Here is a 14008-nt window from a genome sequence, read left to right on the forward strand (position 1 = left end):
TTTATATAGAAATGACGTAATTCTTGTATCAAACTGAAAAAAAATCCAGTAAGGAACAAAGGCTATGATAAACTCTGCTAATCACTGACAGTTCACAGACTCACTGTGACAACATTCTTCTGCACAGATGTTTATAAATAGAAACCCTGACAGATTTGTAATCATACTGCACACACACTTTTAAGCTGGGCTGTGCAGCTTCACATTGCATCATAAACACCTCGCCATGTCATCATGCTTCTTTGCTGCTTTAGAGCTTACAAGGCAGCAAGGATGAGGAATTCTCCCACGCTACCCACTGCCGCCCCTTTTTGTTCTTATTATAGAATTATTAAGATTATCTTCAAACATATATCTTCGTGCATATGTTTATTTTCTTAAGATGAATTGCTAGACATCATGCCTTGCTAAAATATCTCTCTACTAGGCTTAAACATTTCCCAAGAACTTTGTCAGCCAGACATTTTGAGTAAAATGCTCAAAATGTCCATTTGTCCTCTCCAGATCTTCATTCCCCCAATTCCCTGGGTAACTATTTTCTCCTGGTGCCCACTTCTTATATCCACAACACTCGACAGAAACTGTGGTACAACATGGGCTTTCAGCCCTCATGTCCTAGACATGTTCCTAGGCCTTGCTATCTGCTATGTGTCAACCCCTCTGACTGGATGTTCTTAGCAGTAAAATAGGACGGTTCAACCCTCAGGGTGTTATACAAGCAGTGTACTAAAGTATCTCAGGAAGAGTTTACAGACTCATTGGCCTTTCTTTGCAGGTGAGTGCCAGGAGGCCGTCACACACCTAGACACAACCCAGAATGCTTTCATTGAAACCACACACACCCTCCAAGGCGGCTGTGTTTCCAGTACTAAAAATCAGGCAACCCAAGCAAAACTCGCCACGGAGGACACTACTGACAACTTCTGGCCTGCTGGGCAGATGAGTCTGTCGACTAGCAAAGCAGGAATTCAAACCAAGAAATAACAGGGGGGTGTGCTAACTCCTTTAAACTGAGGGAACAAGGTTCTGTTGAGCAGAACCTTGGAAGGCCCAAGGACCTAAAACTAATGGTATATATTTTACCTCTTTCTTCCAACTGGTTGGTGCTCTTAGTTAAAGAGCTTTCCAGGACAGATATGAAAGCAAATGACACTGCTTCAAACTTCTTGATTTGTCCCTCTGCTGCAGACAGGCTCAGTAAACATCTTCTAGAGTTTCTTGAAACTACAGAAACAACTAATCAACATGATGGATTGTCTGGTCCTTTGCCTTCACATCCTGGGCCACTGTCGCCCCAGAGTCCCAGTGATGTGAGGCCAGTGGTAGGAATCTAAAACCAGACTGCAACAAATAACAGAGCCAGGCCAGGGGCCAGGCCCACCAAACCACATGCCTTCACATTTCATTCCACGGGACAGACTGTATTTGACACTATTTATAAAATGACTTTATATGTGTGTGTGTATATTCATAAACCATAAATCACTTAGCCCAGCACTGACACTGTTAGGAATCTACCCACCCCATCTATTAAGTGATCAAAGACATATGTATAAGAACAGTCACTTTAGCTTTGTTTATTACAGTAATAAGGAAGGAGTTACAAACAGTGAAAATGTTAATCAGCAGGGCGCTCAGTTAAAAATGCATATCAATTCTATGAAAATGATATGCAGATATTGCCACACTGCTCTGGAAATAAGACCACAGTTAGGAATTTATTGAGAGAATAATCTCATTTTTAACAACAGTGGCAACATCCCTACAAAAGCAACTTAAAGGAGAAAGGGTTTATGTTAGCTCACAGTTCCAGATGATAATTCAGTGGCAGGAACTTGAGGGAGTTGGTCATACTATATCCATAATCAGGAACATAGAGCAAAGGTGAACGCACCCTATGCTTAGCTCACACTCTCTACTTTATATGGCATAGCATTCCTTGCCTGGTGGATGGGTCTTCCCACCTCAATTAACACAAGATAAGATAATCCCCAGAGGGCCAGCTCCCAGACGACTCAAGATTTTTGTCAGTCTGACAGAGAACATTAACCATTACAATCTTGTCCTCCCCCCTTTTAAGATAAGGTCCCATGGAGCCCAGGCTGGCCTTAAACTCACTATGGGACCAAGGATTACTATGAACTTTCTGATTCTCCTGCTTCTACTTCCCAATATGCTGAAAATACAGGCATATACCATAAACAGGGGTTTTATGTAGTACCAGCAGTCAAACCCAGGGTTTCGTGTGTGCTCTGACAACTGACCTACATGCCCAGCCCTAGATACCCTCTTGTAGGGCTTGTTTCACGCTTTGCTTTTACTGTGAATACGTATTGTTTTTGTGATTTTAAAAAGTCTACTGTAATGTTGCTATTCATGCTTTATTTTTTATTTTTGGTCTCTGGCTGAAGACAGATGGAAGCTATCTATTTGAAAAGAGCTAGAGGATTCCTTTTATCTGAGGTCCTTTCCCCAGTGAATAGGTGGCTCTTAAAAGACCCACAGATCACTCCTAAGTGCTGTGTACAAAGCCTTATCATGCTGGGCTGTTGTGGGTTCCTTCGCTGGGCCTGGCCAGTATCAGCGGCACAGACATCTCTATAGAGGCGACAGGGTGGAGCACAGTGTGAGTATGTCCATGAATGGAGGACAGCTCTTTGCAATGGACAGTACAATTCCAGTACAGCTGCCTCTATTAATAGTCTCGGCAAAACAAAGTAAATTAAAAAATCATTTAACAACTTCTAGCTGCTAGACTTCTGCCTGAAGTTTGTGGCACAATACTTTTATAACTTAGAAACCCCAAAGAAATCAGCAATATAAACTACAAGCGGGATTTATACATTTGTTTTACAAAAAAAGGGAAATTTTATCGAACTTAGCATAAAAACAAACCTAAAATGTAATTTATAATTTTATAAAAATTTAAGATTTGAGTTGGACTGGTTGAAACTTTGCAAGTTATTTCAGGCTCACTTGCACGGGACAAGGTGGGGAGTGCACTCTGAAATTCATTCCCTCAGCTGATGTTCCCCAGCGACATATTGAGTGCCAGGCATTAAAGGTTCTAGGGATTTGACCCCTCCAATAAATGTCTTTGGAGTCATGGAACTTCATTAAGACAGATAATCAACACAAAGACAAATGTTGGAGGCAGAGATGTCATATGAAGGAGGTGAGTTCAGAAAAGGGGCAGGGGAAGAAAGTGGGGGAGCACATAAGTGTTCACCCTAAAATGTGAAGCCGTGCTGCCAAAGGTGATGCCGCCCTTTGTTTTTAAAGTGTCACTTTGGTCCTGGGTGGGGACCCAACGCTGAGCTGGAGCTTTTCATAATGCTCCAGGCAAGGAAAACAACCTAGTCTTGAGTTCTGGGAGAAAATAAATATAGAGACTATCCAGTTTTGGTGTGGAACAAAAATTCAAAGATGTAGGCTTGGAGAATTTTGGTGGCCTGCTCTGGTGATTTCTGTCCCTTTGTCACCTTGTGAATTCACAGAGCATATTTTTGGTTTTAAACAGAGGGCTTTTCGTTGTTTTTGGTTTAGCATCTTATTTTGTAATAATTTCACACTTGCACAAAATTTTGAAGTAGTACAGATTTTCTGTATGTTCTTCATCAGAGTTCCTCAAATAGCAACATCTGGCCCCATTTACTTATATTTCCATTCTCTTCTCTGACTATTTGGGTCTGCTAGACAGACTGTGTGATTTTTTCTCTAATAACTAAGAACATTCTTATATAACTGGAGTTCAACGATCAAAACCAAGAAATTAACAGTGGCCCACACCTCCATCTAATTTGCAGACCTCCCCTTGGACTAAGCTGCACTCTGTTTAGGGCTCTTACCCCGGAAAGGGAAGATTTTGTTTCCTGGAACTTTTCTACAATCTGGAAAGCCCTGACGAGCCCTGGCTGTTCAGTAGAACATGTCTAGGATCTGGTTTTTGGCAGGACTACCACAAAAGAGATGCTGAGACCCTTCTGGATTACCAGGTCTGGAAGACCAGTATGCTGTTCTGTTCCCTACTCCTGGACATATCTCCTGGAACCACACATTCAAAGCCTCCTGCCTCTTCCCTCACATGTTATTTTTTTTCTCTGTTCTTTAAGCTGCCTCCTCCATCCTTGTAACATGTCACCTTCATTCTTTAAAGTACTTTATTCCCTTTGTTTAGAAACCAAAAGCAGAGAGAAAGAGTTGAGTGTTTTATTGTTACAGTTTAAATGTCTCTAAAAGGTGCATGTGTCCAGGACTTGGTCCTTAGGCTGGTGAGATTAGGGCAGTGTGAGTTTTAGGTGGCTCTTTAGTCACTGCAGGCATGCCCTTCACGGAGACGTTGGGGTACCGAACTTTTCCTCTCTGTGCTATGCTTGCCAGCAGCATGTCCACCCCATGGAGGGTCATGTGATCTTGGACCAGAACCTCCATAACTTGGAGTCAAAATCAACTTTTTCCATTTACAGGTTGGTGCCTCAGGTATATTTTGGTTTAGTGATAGCAAGCTAACACATTTATTGTTGTTAAAACACTGCTGTGCCATGGCTCAATGATCAGAACTCAAATCATGGTCAAATTTAGATTGCAAAGTAAAACAAAAAAGGAAATAATGTTGCTTCCTTTTTTCCTCAAGTATTTTTGATATTCCTGCCACTGATCTGGTCCCTTTCCAGGGCTAGGTGGAGACACCAGGAAAGTGTGAACAGAGATACTTCCAGGGAACAAGGCTGAGAATGCCCTGCTCACATATAGGAATCCAAGATGCAAGGACACTATAAAATCGTTAGGAACTGCTGCTTTGCCTCAGCACAGAGTCTGCTGATGAGATTACAAGAAGGAAACAACTTTTGAGTTAAGGTGGATTACAAACAAACAGTTATTTTGCATGTAGTTCTCTAGAGAACCTGAAGACATGTAATTATTAACCTTTCCAGACGAGGTCAACATCTGTGTTCTCTTTCCTAGAAATGTGGAGACTTGGCACCCATGGCTACGGGAGGATGTTTACCACATTCCCTGTGCTGAAGGCACTCAAAACACCCTTGCTTGCTTCCCTCCAGGGATTCTTTACCATTTGTACATTTGTTACAACATTTGTTACAACTCTACTCGGGCTGATTAAGGGAGTGAGGTGAAAGTCTGAGAGACTACAAAGACACAGGGGAAAGGAGGAGGTAGGGACCAAGCCAGGTACATGCTGGACAAAAGGAAGCTTCACAGCACAGGCACAGTCATGAAGAAGGGCAAGTCTCAGCCCAGCAGTGCTATTTTATGCTTAGATTAATGTTGCCCACAAGAGAAGACTAAGACTTAAGGCTCGGTAATGGCAGTGAACATTTCCTCACGGTATGGGATACCCTCAGCCAAGACAAAAAGGAGTGAGACTTTTTAACTTTGTAATTTCAGGAGACATCTTAGTTCTAAACCAGGAGGAACCATCAGGGGTGCGGACTGTGGGAAAAACGCCTCTCCTAGTTGCCCATACACCAAGGGTGGCCTACCTGAAATGTTTGTGATTTTAAGTTTCTTCAGTCTAGGGAATATTCGTATATACACAGTAAGGTTACCTGGGGAAGAGACCTAAGTCTAAATGTAAAATTTGTGTTTCATGGGTGGACCAATCCTAATGCTAAAAGTTATTTTATAAAATAAAACAGTAATTTAAATATTTTAATGAAGTAGCATAGGTGGAATCACCCACGTGTGGCCTCATGTTGGAGTCTGCAGCATTTCAGATTTCACTTTTGGATGAGAGATGCTTAGCCCACATCTATGATAAGCAGACATTCACATGCTGTGGGATTAACTGTAGATTCTATTACAAATAGAATACAAACATAAGAGTGCTGTTTGATCACAAGCAAGATGACAAGACAAGCCATCTTAGAAGGCATGCTAGCTTGTTTTCTGATGCTGCAATAAATACTGACCAAAAGCAACTTCGTGGGAAAAGGGCTTTTTCGACTTATAACTTCCAGGTCCTAGGCTATCACTTTAGGAAGTTAGGCAACAGCTCAGCACAGGAACTATGGAGGAAAGCAGGCAACTCGCTCAGCAGCTTTCCTTATACAGCTAAGACCCATTTGCCTAGGGACAGAGCTGCCCAGCCGTGGGCTGGGCCCTTCTACATCAATCATCAGTCAGGACAATCTCTCACAGACATGGCCACAGGCCAATCTGATCTGGGCAATCTCTGAATTGAGCCTCCCTTCAGATGACTCTGGGCTGTGTCAAGCTGACAGCTGAAGCTAACTAGGACAGAAGCTAATCAGGTAAAAAGTTCACTAGTTGGCGACGGTCCCATTTTCTAATGAAATTTAAAGTTGAAACATCAAGTAAGAATTCGCAAATCAATTTTCCCAGGAAAATGATTTCTGGTTCCTAGCAGACCAAGAGGCTTTTTTTGGAATCACCAATGTTAAAAAAAAAAAAAACACAACAAAAAACCCACATACACAACTCCTTCCCCTTGCTGGATTTGGATTCTGCAGAAGGAGCTTATCAAGTTGGTCCCTATGCAGAGAAGGCACAGACTCATTCCTGCGGCTAAAGTCTGGTGGTTCTTTACACAGGAAGATAAAATTTAAAGGTTCATGTTTGCAGTACTCCTTCAAGATAAGAGAGATCTGAGGCTGTAGTAATCAGCCAGGCTTCTCAAATTTATAGAATTTATATAAGATATTTATAGTGCAGAGAAACACTAGGCTGGGATTTCACATGAGATTTCTGGGATGATTTCCTGTCTCATTTTTAGCCAAGCACATGGTCGGCTCCAGGTCACGACTCCCTGCTGTGATTGCATCATTTGTTCAGAGGCGAACGGAGACATGAAGGTACCGTCACGTCGTCCAAGCAGTAGGGATTATGCCCTGGCTCCAGAGGCTGTAATGGTTGGGGTTCTGAGCACTTAGCAACACCACCAATCAACTCTGACAGTCAGGGGCAGTCCTCACTTTTATCTTGGGCGATTTAGTGCCATATACAAAGTAGGCTCAGTGGGAACTGTTTTTATGTGAGTATTTTTAAAATATGTAATATCTAATAAATATTTAAAACACGTAAAGCGGGATTTTCTGCTTGTTTTGTTTTAAATAAAACCTTTAAAAACCTTTAGGTTAACTTGAGTTTTCCTTGCTAACCTTTTCAGGTCCTCTGAAACTGAGTAGAAAAACCGAGTGAATTCCTAAGAATGAGGGAGAAAATGCAAAATTTCCCTATCTATGGAATTAATGTGTTTTGCAAACCAGAGCCTTGTTCTTGATAGACAAATGTTGTACTACAGAGCTATATCCCTCGCCCAAGCTGGTGGTGTCTGCCTGGTTGCTTTTGGTAAATTCACATGGATATTCCTAACGGGATACTATATGAATGTTCAGTTTGTTCAGAGGTGTTTTTGCTATTTGGGATTTGCTGTGGCACCATGCTTAAACAAAGGTCTTGTGTGTGAGTGGTCTTAGATAGAAATTCCAGTCTTAAAAAAAAATAGAAATTCCAGTCTTTTGACATTTTAGTTACGGACTGTGCAAAGTGGCTTTGCCCTGCCTGAGCCTTGGCTAACATTTGACCAGTCTCTGGTGGTCTGCTCTATCCCACAAGAGGAGAAGAAGATGAAGTAAGCACCCATAGTGGCAGCCGTGGCATGAGGTATTCTAGTAAATATAGGAAGCGGCTAGAACTGCATCTACATTTTCCTATGTGCTGAGTTAATGTTACATCTCGCCTGAGAAGTGAGGGTCAGTGATGTCAGCCTCCTCCGATGGGCAAGGTATGGAAGCTTTCAGAGGTGCTGCTGCTCTGAAAGGGCCATGAGCCCTGTCCTAATGCATGAGCTCAGGCTCACCCTCCACACACTGGGCCTGCCTCTTAGTACAAAGGAGTCAGGCCACCAGGCAGGGCCTCCCTGGAGAGATGTGAGTGAGCAGTAGGTCAGAGGAAAAGGGATGGGTGTGCCAAGCAGAGGATTCATCTCTTAACACAGGATGAGCTGAGGTATGTCTTATGCCGGGCTGTCTTGGGGTACTGGCATTGACTGTCTCACTGAGCATGGGCATTCCTGTCTCCGTTCTAGTGACAGTCCCGAGACTTTGTTGGGCAGCTACAATTTGCCTTAGGATGGGGTCCCAGAAATCAAGCTGAACTTTAGCTAGGTCTACGTCTTGATACTTCTGGTCTCAGAAGGCACCAGGAAAGATGACACAATGCATTGTGGAGGCACCAAGAGTGGAGGACTAGTGAATGTGTGGCTGAGGGAGATCTCCTTCAGGGAGATGACAGCCTACTCCTCACATGGTGGCCAGGGTTAGATTTTCCCACTATCTGGGGTTCTCATGTGGCAGTGCACTCATCGAATGGCAGTAAAAGTCTCAGAGGACCCTGCTGGTCATCAGTAGATGTGGGAGCAGAATCCTATGTAAGGCCGTCAATTCAGAAAATTGATTTTTAAAATTAAGCAAAGAGAAAAGAACCGATTGGAGTTGAGACAGTATTTATGCCCCATTAATGGTTGGGCACACAACGTGAGACTAATTGTTTTTAAACAGCAAATGGAAAAACGTGCTCCTACGAGTCATTATGTGGTCACAGGGAACTCTATTGGCTGGAAAAAGAAGTCTGCCATTGCTGAGCTTGTCAGGAATTCGGGAAAGGTCCTATCCACAGCGCTACCTAGCATGAACCAGACCTCCTCTTCCGAGTTGATTCCCCCATCTCAGAGGCTTTGTATTTGAACAGTGCAAGTCAGTCCCGGCTCTGTTCACTATGTCCTGTGCGTCAGTGCACCCTGGATAGTACCTCAGTTTCCCCAATCATCACGACATGTGTCACTAACTGGGTTGGAAAAGTTGCTGCTGAATCGACAGGCCCAACTTTGGTCATACCAACTCCAGCTGCAGACAGTGTACAAGTTCCACAAAACAGAACAAGGCCAGGGCAGCTTCAGCTTTCTGCCCCAGATATCCTATCCCATGAAAGTTACGTGTCCTCACAAAGGAAGCCAGCCAGGTTTGGTTTTCTGCAGCTAAATATATCCTGACAGTGGCCGAGACAGCTTGGAAATCCATAAATCCCGCGGCCGTGCTACTACCATTGTCACCTGCAACTGTGGCAGTCCTCAGTGACATGGGTGCTCTCACACCCTCCCAACAAGGCTGTCCCACCAGGCTGCTGAGCACACAGCACCTTAGACAAGCTGTACTCAGGGCGGTGGCTGTCAGACGCTAACGAGCTGGGTTTAGCTCACTCTATCATAGGAACTTAGGGTGACTGAGCTGCATACGCCCATACCGCACTCTGCAGTGCTCAAGGTCTTTGGTGTTCAGCATGTGGTCACTGTGGCTGACTCAAGGGGTTGTCCCGTGGAGGGAGGGTGTCCACTTATGTCCTCATCTTCCTAAGGTTAGGCACTAGGGAATCTGCTGCCTGTGATGAGCAGTTAAGTCCATACCCCAGCATCTTCTTCCATAGTTGGGGTCCACACACCTATGCCTGGCTACTTTTGCCTCATTAAGCAGCTGTTGGATAGCCCCCTGGAAAGGAGACTCAGAGGAAGAGGGAGAAAGGCCAACAGCTCCGCCAGACAGGATGTAAGTGTGCTCTGCTGTAAAGGCAGGAATGATGTTCTTTTCCCTACTGCTGTTCAACATGTCTGCTTTTTCTTTCTTTCCCCTCCCTCTGGAGACAAAGGATGTGGCACAGAGGCTTCCCAACATCTCTCTGTCTTGGGGTGCCCCAAAGAGCTCTATGCTTCCTTCTTTTCCTACCATTTTTTTCCAGAAAATGAAGTAATGCTCTTTAAGCAGGCTAAACTGAAGATGTGGTGTCTATTGTATAATGCTTCCAAATTCCTGACAGACTCTGCACAATTTTTTGTCCTCTGACTTCGTAAGAAAGGACAAATGATACCCAATCTTCCCCTTAGCTAATCAAGGAGGAGCGGGACATGAATGGGATTCATGTACCATCACCCCCAGCTAAGACCCTAGACTTGGAGACCAGCAAGTAAATACAGATGGCCTGGTGTCCTCAGCAGGAACCATGAAACACATGAGAGTAGAATGGTAGGACTTCTTGGAAAGTTGAGGCTCAGTAAGAGCGGGAAGGGCATAAAAGAAGGCAATGAGGGACAATGGTCAAAATACATAATTTATGGCATGAGGCTATCAAAGAATAAATACAAAATAAAACTAAAAACAGCCACAAGAACAGAGGCCTTCCACAAGTGAGAAGCACCCTCCCTGCTCTCACTGGTCCCAGTCGGCTTGAGGAATCTGACGACAAACACGCCAGTGCACTGTTCTCATGAAGAGCCAACTCTGATCCCAAGAAAAACACAAGCAGGCAAAACTCCCGGGTTTCCTTATTCTTACAAATTTGGACAATCGGTGGGGAGGAGGCTCATTCTCTTGCCAGCCAAGGCGAGGGCCAGACAGTACTTTTGTGGTCTACTTCAGGACAGGAAACTTGTAAACAACCTCGGGGACAAACCATACACGCTCATCAGGATCCTTACTCAAGGCAGAAGGTCACCAGGGAGGTAGACAGCCCAGATGCACTTCAGCATGTGACCGTGTGTGGAAGCCAGGACAGTGCTGGCTCACAGACAAGGAACACTGACCTCACCTTCTAAGTCTGACAGTGCTGTAATGCGGGCGGCTTGAGAGGCGCTCAGGGGGAGCAGCGCTCCAAAGCCAGCAAATATTAGAAAAAAGCCTAGTGCTCAAGAGCCTGCTGCTATATGCTACTAGACTGCAGAGAACCAGGCTTGCTGGCTCTCTGGGTCAGAGAACTGCAGAGGTGGCAAGTGGGAAGAGGAGAGTGTCGAGTGGGAAAACACAGAGTCAGCCTCTAAGCTGCATTTGTTTGAAAGAAGCTGTCAAGGCGGCAGAAAACTGTTAAGGACTCTGGGCCTACAAGTGTATGCTGACACTGGCCTCAGTTTCCTCCACTAGCAGGCAGTGATATCTGTACTGAATATATAGGGCCCACTCAGGCAGTAAGTAAGCCCAGCTCATTCTGTGTAACTCACTGTCTTGGTTATGTTCTCGCCCGGCCACACTGCAGCAGCGTGCGGTGTGCTGCTGAGCCCTGCTCCATCCTGCTCCCATCCCACCCTCAGCGAGTTTGAGATCTGAGTTTCCCCTGCCAGTGTCTCTGATGAGCTGAGTGGCTGTCACTGGGCAGTTTCTCACATGGGGGCAGTGACTAGATTTCTACTTCATAGTTCTACTTCAAAGGATGCTTCAGCCTCAGCATCTTAAAAGGGCAGTTATTATCTCTTGGGTCAAGTGGCCATTCTTAGGCCTTGAGCAGGCCACAGCCAGATTAAGACCTTACACTGAGGAAGGGGCTCACAGAAAGCCCCAACAGAGTCATAGCTGAAGGCCTGGTTGACTAGGATGACCTGGTTGCATGGTTTCTTTCAAAGCGCTTTCACCCGTCTCCGAGCATCAAATTATAAATTAAAAAAAAAAAGTTAAGCCTCTTTCAGGCACAGTGATGCATTCCTCAGCCTGGTGAGAGGCTAAAGACACTTAGCTACCAAGTCTAAGGTCTCCAGGACCCACATGGTGGAAAGAAAGCATTTACTCCTGAAAATTTCCCTAAGACTACATGTATGCAACATGACACAAATGCCCCCCCCCCCACGTTCCTAACTTAGTAAATTGAATTTTGGCTTATAAATTAAAAGGACTCATTAGACAAATGTCCAGTATCAACCTAAATCCCAGGGCTTCCTTTCTCCACAAAGAAATGCATCATTGTACTGCAGCCAGGGAATAACTTACCTGCTTGGTAGGTGGCTGGCTCGGAGGAGGTGGTAAGGAGCTCGGAGCAACCACTGCAGGGCTCCCAGGGCCACCAGAAAGCTCCGGAAACGGGTTAGGAATTGCCGGAAGAGAGGAAGTTTTCAGTTGTTGATCTTCCTCCTGAAGGCGCCTGCAAGGAAGGAGCCAAACACTGGTTACACACGTGTCACCCTAGCACAACCTAGAACACTTGCTGCTGCTGGGTCTACGCACTGAAGAACAGAATGTAGGGTTTTTGTAGATACTGGCCTAACTGTGTTCATGACAGCATTATTCACAGTGGCTAAAATTGGGAAGTAATCCAACTGTTCAACCATGAATGTGATAAAATAGCATGTAGCCTTAAAAAGAGAATGATCTAAAAACAAACAAACAAACAAACAAACAAACAAAGGAAGGACAGGCACTATAAAGTCCAGTAACAGAAGGATACATACTGGAAGATTGACTTGTATAGGGTATACAAAATAGTTGAATTCAGAAAGCAGAATGGTAGTTGCCAGGGGCAGAAGAGAGAGAGGGGTAGCTGCTATTTAGTGAGTACAACTTCTGTTCTCTAAGGTGAGACTGTTCTGGGGACTGGCCATCAGTTCTGAGTGACCACTAATACTTTTAAAAATGGCTGCTATGCTACCTATATTTTGCTGCTAGGCACACAATACTGGCATTGGTTCAACGTGCACCCTATTGGTAAAGAAAAAGTTTTGTGAATAAAGACAGCTTCATGAGAATAGGATTTCCTGAATTCTCTAAAAGGAAAATATAACTAATTCTAGGGGAGGCTTCATGTTTCCTTGTCTGAACTATGGAGATGATCAAGTTATGCAGCAAGGTGGTACTGTACAGTATGGAGATCAAAGTTTCCTGCTGTGCCCTTACCTTGGCGTTGTCTCCTCTGTGCTCCTTGTCGCTTCTCCAGGTTCACCTCTCCTTCCTTTCCTCCTTTGAAAAATCCAAAGCTCACTTGTCACACCATTAATCAATGGACGATGAATTGGGTATAATTATGAAAATGGCAAAAAAATCAAGCTAAGTCAAAGCTAAAATGATACAAAATGCTTAGTACTTTTCTTTTAGATGCCCATCTAGCAGTGACCTCCTGACTCATTTCCTAGGCACTCCATTCTACCCACCCATCAACTCACATATCCACACAGCCACCCATGAGGGGACATGAATAGAAGGTAGAGCCTTTCCTATCAGGAGGGGTAGAGTCTGGCTTACCCATGGTCTATTCGGCACGCATGACTCTCATCCCATAGCAGCACACCTGGGAACTCAACTTTTGCGTATTACCTTCAAATAATTTTTATTTTAACAGTCTGATAGGATCATTGATCTATGAGCCTTCCTGGGAGAATTTGCTATTTGAAAATTCATTGTGTTGACCACTGGCCTAACCAACTCATCTCTGACTTCAGAAGGAAGATCTCACTAGCTATTTTGTGTGGACCAGGAACGATACACTAACTTTTAAAATACCAGATCTCCCAAGGAAGAAAGGGAATCTATGTTGTGAAACATGGGAAAATCATTCCTATACCAGCTTGATGATGTGGCAGAAAGATTTTTTTTTCTTTAAACTTTTAACAAATCCTGATCTTCCTGTAGCTGCTTCAGCCTCAGCATCTTTGATCTACAGAACCAGACAGGACTATTTCAGGAGCTCACAAATGCCTCCTTTATTAGGGTGTCTTGACAATTTATAAATTTCAATTTTTAACTTCATTCATATTTTTTTAGGTTATAACATTTCACAGATATTACCCCAAAGCATAATTAACGGGCATTATGCAAAAATGAAAGAATCCCTGTTACAGAGATCCACATTAAAAGACTATGTTCCTGAGGCTACAACATTTCTGCAGAGAGGGGCTAAGATTCAGGGATGTCAAAATGGCTGCAAAACTGCTAGGACCTAGGAGGTGGAGATGTCTATGCGTCCCAAACCTTGCCTGGCTCATCAACCTGAAAACAATTCTCTCCTCGACAGAGCCCTCCTCCTGCTCCATCAATTAGCCTGTGGTAGTCACTGGGATCTCCTCCACAGTGTATAACCAGAACCCACCTCCTAGGAAAAGGGAGACAGATACCTAGGGGAAGATAGTTTCTGAGGTGGAAGAAGACTTTAATATGTCAGACCAGAAAGAACCCTTTTACAAGTTTCTGGAAGCAAGAAGGAGTGGAACATCCCAGAATAGGCA

The 14008-nt window shown here is 44.1% G+C and overlaps 1 protein-coding gene across 7 annotated transcripts in view; it reads right to left on the reverse strand.

Moving 5' to 3' along the window:
• Grb10 (growth factor receptor bound protein 10) overlaps positions 1 to 14008 on the reverse strand; it is a 121674-nt gene that overhangs the window by 30901 nt on the left and 76765 nt on the right. For 6 of the 7 annotated variants that reach the window (XM_021647179.2, XM_060365687.1, XM_021647175.2 and 3 more), the window contains exons 4-5: positions 12684 to 12767; positions 11784 to 11934 (exon numbers count right to left, since the gene is read on the reverse strand). In XM_021647179.2, the coding sequence (XP_021502854.1) occupies positions 11784 to 11934; positions 12684 to 12767 (235 nt within the window). The remainder of the gene's footprint in view (positions 1 to 11783; positions 11935 to 12683; positions 12768 to 14008) is intronic. The other variant, XM_060365684.1, reaches the window with a different exon arrangement.

The sequence above is a fragment of the Meriones unguiculatus genome, chromosome 12 (genome assembly GCF_030254825.1).
Source record: "Meriones unguiculatus strain TT.TT164.6M chromosome 12, Bangor_MerUng_6.1, whole genome shotgun sequence".
NCBI classification, from domain to species: domain Eukaryota; kingdom Metazoa; phylum Chordata; class Mammalia; order Rodentia; family Muridae; genus Meriones; species Meriones unguiculatus.